The 7,767-nt window shown below is 51.6% G+C and overlaps 1 protein-coding gene across 2 annotated transcripts; it reads left to right on the forward strand.

Moving 5' to 3' along the window:
• The first annotated feature begins 226 nt into the window (after positions 1–226).
• Positions 227–6,146, forward strand: SMUG1 (single-strand-selective monofunctional uracil-DNA glycosylase 1). 2 transcript variants are annotated; one of them, XM_019724410.2, is made up of 3 exons: positions 227–331; positions 3,424–3,725; positions 4,747–6,146. In XM_019724410.2, exons 2-3 carry the CDS (start codon positions 3,435–3,437, stop codon positions 5,272–5,274), a joined length of 819 nt encoding a protein of 272 aa, XP_019579969.1. In that variant the 5' UTR covers positions 227–331; positions 3,424–3,434; the 3' UTR covers positions 5,275–6,146. The 2 variants fall into 2 exon arrangements, with proteins under 2 accessions (XP_019579969.1, XP_019579970.1); XM_019724411.2 differs by lacking the exon at positions 227–331 and adding an exon at positions 338–1,034.
• Positions 6,147–7,767: the final 1,621 nt, after the last annotated feature.

Raw genomic sequence — 7,767 nt, forward strand, 5'->3', positions numbered from 1 at the left:
GATTCGCAATGCTTTTGGGAAGTGTTGTGAATGGATTTTTGTAAGGGTGATACACTATAGAGCTAGAATTCAGGATCTCCGAGGTTCTTATAGAGTCTGGCCCTCCCTTTTCAAGTCTTCTTGATTGAGCCCTGAAGTAAATAATAAACTACAACCCCCAGCATCGCTTAGTGCTTATTTAGCGAGCCTTCCGGCGATGGAGTATTTCCGGCGGAAGTGGCCGCGGCTACGCCAATCTCCTTCCCTAAACAAAGTGGACTACGACTCCCACTGTCCTCCGCGCTCGGGGGCCTGGGAAAGGAACCGGAAACCAGATGGGGAGCTGGACCAGGTGAGGACGTAGGAGTGTGGGAACGTGGCGTGCACCGGGCAAGCTGAGGGGTTTCAGGGCTCTCGGTCGCCTGCGGGCGGGGTGTCGGAATGTCTGTGTTTTGGGGTCCCTCGCACTGCCTGGGGCTCGCCCGGAGGCAGGGAGCGCCGAACCCACGAAACCGCCGGGGAGGCCTGCGGGGTCGAGGCGGAGCCCGTGGGCGAACGCGGAGATTTTCTGCCGAGCCTTAGTGTCGGCGCCTTGGAATCTGGAAGGATGAAGTGGTGTTTTCGAGGCCATGCTCTGTTATTTTATTATTATTGGTTTAAGGATTTGCTGATTGTCCCTGTGGATTCCTGGAATGCCCCCAAGGGACAGGGGAGTGGATAGTGTCTTCGATTCTTTCTTCACTTCCTGGATTTAGTGTCAGAAAAACTAGGTGGCCAGACTTATCTCTGAATCCCCATTCGCTTCTTCTGCACTTAATGTAATGTGACACTGTAATTTATAAAGTTTCCACGTTTCTTAAGTCTCTGGCTCTTGGTCACTTTCCAAGTTCCTCTTTTGGGCTCTCATAGTATTTTGTTCCAGACATTAAAGCTTGAATCACAGTGTATTAGAATTGTTTATCTGTCCTCTCACAGTAATTTATGACCCTGGCTTACGTTTTATTCATTTTGAATTTTTTCCTCACCAAGAGACTGACTGCCACAGTACCTGTCATGTAAGAGACTCATAAATATTGAAAAAATAAATTAACTGCGGGTGGTAGGTTGGGTGGAATTTCTCATTTTCATTTCATAGATAGGAGAGTTAAATGATTTGCTTAAGAGAACCTTAGAGTTGAAACCAGGACTAGAATTTGAATCAAATGACACACAGTCTGTGGCTCTTGCTGTCAGATCAGGCTTTAAAACTCTGGGACACTGAAAATAAGGCCTTGTCATTTTGTGTACCCCCAGCCTGTCTGTCTCCAGCATAGGTCTCTAAAGTTAAAGGGTGGGCCCGATTTAAGACTTGACAGAGATCCTAGAGCTGGAGCAGCCAATCCACGGATGCTGATGCTGCATGGGGAGATGTTAAAGTAACGGCTCCTGAGACATTTGAGTTCTCTGTAGCTCCTTCTCTGCTTGTGTTTGAGCCCAGTTGGCTCTGGGTAGCCACCAGGACAGAACAGTTAAAGATTTCTGAGCTCAATCTAGGGAAGGAGTTCTAAATTTGGTCCCTGATTACATATTTTTTCTCTCTGTTCCTCTCTGCTAGGGTCAGAGAACAGGTTGATGGGTGAAGCTGTTGTTTCAGCAAGTTGCCATCTTGGGGAAGAGGTCACTCTTGACTGGGCAAGGGGCTGAGAGGGAGAAAGAACCATGGTCCCTGCCGTATGGGAGGTCCGTATGTGATGGAAACACACCCAGAGCCTCACAGAGCCCTGGGAAGCAAGCAGAGTACAAGTGGGCAGCTGATCCGTCAGTGAACTCACAATGTAGAAGTGGAGAGGAGTCCATCAGGAAAGGCTCCTTGGTAGAGGGTAGTTTTCGACAGGGATGGACAGAGCTGAGCAGGTGTTGACTACCTAATAAGAGCTAGGACCTTAGAGACATGGAGGGAAATTGAACAATGACTGGTTTCTGATCTCAAGTCTATTCAGGGGCGGAGGGGCAATGTTTGAATTCATGAAGAAGCCACTAATCATGGTGACACACAATGGTTCTCAGCCTTCAACCATCAGAAACACCTGGGGAAGCTTGTTTAAAATACAGATTCTCAGGCCTCATGCCATGCTTACTCATGTGGGGTGGGGCTGGGAAACTATGGCAACTGTTGGAGTGTGTTGAGGGCGGGAGGGCTTTGCCAAAGGGATGGTCTGAGCTGCTTCTTGCAAGGTGGGTATAATTTGAATGTGTGGAGAGTGGAGTCACAGTCCTGGTTGACTCAAAGAGTATGGTTGGTTGGGTTTGTAGAAATGGTACGTGCAAAGTTTTGGGTGTTGGGGTAGGAAAGTCATTTTGAAAGTGGATGGAATGGTTAGGCTGGAACACTGGGTTTGCATGGGAGTGATGAGAAAGAAGGTTGGAAGGAATGGCCTCTGCAGGTTACAAAGCTCGCTGGAGTGTTCCGTCTGCCTCCTCCCCACTTCTTCCCTTTTTCTCTTCTGCTTCTTCCCTTCCGCCTTTGCTCCTCCCCCCATACATGTAACGTCTCATTCTATTCCTTATATTAATATTAAGCGGGTATTATTCTTAGTATTTCAGTGAGAAAATCAGAGGCTCTGGCCATGATTACATAGCTTGTAAGAGTCTGTTCTGAGGCCGATAATCATCCTACTCACCACTAAAGATTCGTGAATGTGGGCAAGAAGCTGGGCTGGGCTGTGGGTCAGGGTTTTGTAGAATTAGCAGAGTGGCTGATGGAACAACGTGGATGGTTACGAGTACAGCCTTGCCTCATGTAGTTTGGGTTCAGATCCCAGCTTCATGACTTGCTAACTGTGTGACCCTGGGCAAGCTGCTTGATCTCGCTGAGCCTCAGTCTTCTTACCTGTAACATGGGAGCAGTAATACCTACCTCATGGGGTTGTTATGAGGATCAGTGAGGTGTATCTGGCGCAGAGCACTTGCTCACCACCTGGAAGCTATTGTAATTAGCCCTCTGTAATTAGTCTCTGGGCTGTGGCTTTGCACCTGCATCTCATTCTTCCAGCACATTGGTTTCCTGGACAGAACCCACCCTGGCTGGGCTTGTTTTATTAAGGGTGACATTAAAGGTGCTGAAAGTTCGCCACCAGTAAATATTTATTGGAAACTTATCGTGTGCTTAGCATGGCCTAGGGACTAGTGACTCAAGACCTGTGCCTGATAGAAAAGAGGTTTGCAGTGGGGGCTGGCTGGTGGTTATGGGTTATTCTCACCAGGTGATGAATGAAGAATACTTGAAATGGGGAGGGAAGGAGTCCTTTTGTTGCCAAGAACTGAGATGAGCTCAGTCCTTCCTAGAGGTTGGGGGATGGACGACACATTCTCTTCTGAGCCCAGGAAATGGTAGTAGGGGCCACGGCCAGCCTGGATTGCTCCCACTCTAGGACTGAGGGGGGCCTCTGTCCATCTCTTTTCCAGGTGATGATGACATGGCTGTGCCCCAGGCTTTCCCACCGGGGCCTCTCCATGAGCCTGCAGGTGTCCTGATGGAGCCTCAGCTCTGCCCTCAAAGCGTGGCTGAGGGCTTCCTGGAGGAGGAGCGTCGGCTCAATGCTGAGCTGAGCCAACTGCAGTTTTCAGAGCCTGTGGGCATTGTCTACAATCCTGTGGAGTATGCGTGGGAGCCACATCACAGCTACGTGACACGCTACTGCCAGGGCCCCAAGGAAGTGCTCTTCCTGGGCATGAACCCGGGACCCTTTGGCATGGCCCAGACTGGGGTAAAGGGCTTGGCTGCCCCTAGAGGGTGGAGTGGGAGGCTCCAAGCTGGAGGCTTGGCTGCATGTGCTGTGCTCGTGCGGGTGTGGAGGCCCCCAGCCCCTCCCAGTACACACACTGGCTCCTGTGGTCTCAGACACTCCCCGGCCTCACTGCCCATAGTTACCAAGCACATTAATGGTAGTTCCGTTTCCCCTGTGAGCTGTCCACTAATTGCCTCTGAGAGCCCGGCCTTCCGCCAGCCCCACCCTTCCCTTACCTTGCCGGATCTCCCCTCTCCTTGGAATGTGGTTGGGATCAGGAGGGGGACCCGGATTCTGGGTCCTCAGGAGAGACTGGCTGACAGGATTGGGTATGGAAGAGATGCGGGGTATTCAGGCAACCCGGCTTCTGCTGCTTAGCTGAGGAGAGGTTCAGAGCAGAGCCAGGCTCCAGGCCCTGCCTGCTTTCCTTTCAGACCTCAGGATGAGTGACTGCCTCTCAGTGGGGGTGCTTGGTAGGTGGGGGAGGGGAAGAGGCTTCAGGGCAGGAGGCTCAATCGCTTTTATTGACCCCAACTGGGGGATGAAAGATGATCAATGATGATCGATGGAAATGACAGCCTGAGGCTTGGGGCTGAGAGGGCACCCAGAGAGCAGTGGTCAGCCCTGTCCTTGTGCCGCCACTCACCCTGGTGGCCTTTCTGTCTCAGACTATCGGTCCTCAATACTGCTACTCATGCCCTGTGTAGGGCCAGATATCCCCATGTACCCCCTCTGTGTGGTCCCAGAGGTGAGTGGGGGTAGACACAAACACATAGAGTCTTTTGGACCACAGTCCACAATGAAAAACTGGAGAAAGAGGAACAGGATCAAACTCAAGTCCAGGAATCCTTGTCTCAGGCCTTTGGGTGAAGGTGGTGGGGTTGGGGCGGGGCTGTTGGTGTCCAGGCTACATCCTCATGGACGGTGGGGAGGGGTCAGTTGGTTCAGAGCCCAGGAGTCAGTCCTCCAGTTTGAGCCCTCACGTCTCTCTCCTCCACAGGTACCCTTTGGGGAAGTGAGTATAGTCCGGGACTGGTTGGGCATTGGGGGCGCTGTGCTGACCCCTCCCCAAGAGCACCCTAAGCGACCAGTGCTGGGACTGGAGTGCCCACAGTCAGAGGTGAGCGGTGCCCGGTTCTGGGGCTTTTTCCGGAACCTCTGTGGACAGCCCGAGGTCTTCTTCCGTCACTGTTTCGTCCACAATCTGTGTCCTCTGCTCTTCCTGGCTCCCAGTGGGCGCAACCTCACCCCCGCTGAGCTGCCTGCCAAGCAGCGAGAGCAGTTTCTTGGGCTCTGTGACGCTGCCCTCTCTCGGCAGGTGCAACTGCTGGGGGTACGGCTGGTGGTGGGCGTGGGGCGGCTGGCGGAGCAGCGGGCACGGCGGGCTCTGGCAGGCCTGATGCCCGATGTCCAGGTGGAAGGGCTCCTGCACCCCTCACCCCGGAGCCCGCAGGCCAATAGGGGTTGGGAGGCATTGGCCAAGGAAAGAATGAATGAGCTGGGCCTGCTGCCGCTGCTAACAAAATGAGTGCCCTGGGGCCCTGCACACTTGCAAGGCCCCCCACTTCATTCTTGGGCCAGCAGATGATGACACGCCTCCTGGACTGGAGCAGCAAGGTCTCGCTGCCTGGTTGCTGGGACCTGCTCTGACAGTTTGACACTAATTCTGGCCTCCTGATTCCTGCTTTCTTCCCTTCCTTCGGACATCGCCTCTTTGGTCCTCTGGTGCTTAACTCCATGGAGACTCAGCGCCTACAAAGTGCTTACTTCACTGTTTCCTTGGGAGCCTCTAATCAGCTGAGTAACTTTTGAGGTTTGCTGTTTTAGAGAAAAAATCCTGCCGGGATCCGCACCCGTTCTCGTAGCACAGTGTCCTTCAGCGGACCCCTGTCCTCACAGGACCAGACAAAGCGTGGCGCGTGGGTGTTCAGAATGAACTTCTTATGGAAGACTGAGGCTGGATCAGAGAGAAAATTCAATGTGGCAGAGTGGGAAAGGCTGGAAGACCTGGCCTTACATCCCAGCTTTGAGACTTGTGAACGTTACAACTTTGGACAAGTTGACTCACCTCTCCAAGCCTCAGGACCCTCATCTTTAAAGTGGGGGTCTCTACCTCACAGGGTTGGTGTGGGGACTAACCGAGATAACACTTAAAGGGGACTTGCGTGGTGCCTGGCATGTGGTGCTTTTTATACCTCTTCTTGCTTGCCTCTGGGTGGGGAGTCACTGCACTACTGGGAAAGACCCTCCACTGGGCAATTGGGCAGCAGGGGTGGTCTGGGCCTCCACCTGTGGCCTGGGTGAGGAGCAGACTCCTGCCCTCCCAGAGATGGACCAATGACTATGAAAAACCCAGCCTGTGATTTTTCAGTCTAAGCATTAAAAGCTCCTAAATCTTTCTGTGTTGGTCCCTTTTTTTCTCTTGTATGTCAAGGCTAGAAAGTGATAGTTTAGATTTTCTCCTCTTACGTCTTCATTGTTTGCAAAGAGTTCTCTTGGGTAGGCTGGGGGACGGTGTGAGGAGATCTCCAATTGCTTTGCCAACGCTGCAGGGTCTCTGTTAGGGGCCTTCCAGGGGTTTATCTGTTACACAGGGCACTGTGGGGAGCAGGGGATGGGTGGGTGAGAGTGTGGTCTCTCCAGCTAACTCACTTCGCATGTCTGCTGCATGGCTAGGTGGTGTGCCCCTTTGGAAAGGGCTGGGAGAGTGAATCAGTTTGGGGGTACAGCAGGTCCTGCTTGAGACCACCTTAATGAGGAATACAGGGATGGACCCTATCTTCTGGGACAGGTTATCTCCAGCTTTCAAAATGAGTAAGATTTTTAGTTTAACTTCCCAAGGCCCCCCCCCCCCCTCCATTGTATAATAAAGAATTTGGCCTTTGTCCTTGGTTCTTTGGAGCGAGCCTCTAAATCCTTGGAATTTTCCAAGTGATAGGAATTTCTTTGTTATCCATGGTGGACACCTCAGACCACACCTGAGTTTGTGCTGAAGTTGGAGGATGAGGGCTGATCACGCCAGAAAGACCAGCCGTGTAATTAGAGGGTTGGGGTTTTGAGCCAGGTGACACCAGTCTGGCCTCCAAGGAGGACAAGGGGGCTGAGGATTGAGTTCAGTCATGTGGTCAATGATTCAATCAATTATGCCTATGAACTTAGTTGCACCTACAATTGAACTTAGGGTTCAATCAATGAGACCCTAAGAACTCTGGATACAAAGCTTTGGTGAACTCCCTGGTTGGTGAACATATGGACGTGTTGGGGGTGATGTGTCCTGATTCTGTGGGGAAGGGACACAGAAGCTGTGTTTGGAACCCAGATCTTGCCTTATATGTCTCTTCATTTGGCTGGGCTTGATTGATACTCTATGATAAAACTGTAATTGTAAGTAGAGTGCTTTACTGAGTTCTGTGAGTCATTGTAGCAAATTATTGAACATGAGGGGGTCATGGGGACTCCAGAATTTGTAACCAGTTAGCAGTGTACGTGGCCTCGGGTCCCCTGAACTTGCAGCTGGCATCTGAAATGAGGGCAATCTTACTTGGGACCTTGCTCTTAAACCTGTGGAGTGTGGGCTAACTGCGGGTAATTAGCATCAGAATTGCATTACAGTTTTGCACCCCACATGCTTTAGACTTCTTTTCCTCTCTGCTGTCAGTGCTGCAGTGCCAAGTAGTCAGTACCCCAAGTCGCAGAGCACTGGACGAGGCACTGTGCAATAACTGCACAGAGATAGATGCCCTTACTCTCTTATGTATTTAGCTGAGGCAGTCAGCTAAAAAAGGGAAAACTCTCTGGAGGAGGTGGCATTTCATGTGGCCTCAGTGAGAAAGTTTTGGAGAGCTTAGAGGAGAGCATTGTTATGCTCCAGGGGTGGGAAGTAGATTAGCATTGACTTGGCCCAATTGGGAGGAAAAGCTGGAGAGGGAAGTTGGGGCCAACTTCTGAAGGGTCTTGAATGCTAGATTAATCTTTGAGAATTTGAAGTCTAGTGGGAGAAGTGTGATACACAACGCCCACC

This window comes from Rhinolophus sinicus, linkage group LG02, assembly GCF_036562045.2.
Source record: "Rhinolophus sinicus isolate RSC01 linkage group LG02, ASM3656204v1, whole genome shotgun sequence".
Taxonomy (NCBI): domain Eukaryota; kingdom Metazoa; phylum Chordata; class Mammalia; order Chiroptera; family Rhinolophidae; genus Rhinolophus; species Rhinolophus sinicus.

What these genes read in the sequence shown, in the direction of transcription:
- SMUG1 (XM_019724410.2), top strand. Translation starts at nt 3,435, where the DNA reads ATGGCTGTGCCCCAGGCTTTCCCACCGGGGCCTCTCCATGAGCCTGCA. An exon ending in TTGGCATGGCCCAGACTGGG is followed by an intron (nt 3,726 to 4,746) that starts GTAAAGGGCTTG and finishes TCTCCTCCACAG; the next exon opens with GTACCCTTTGGGGAAGTGAG.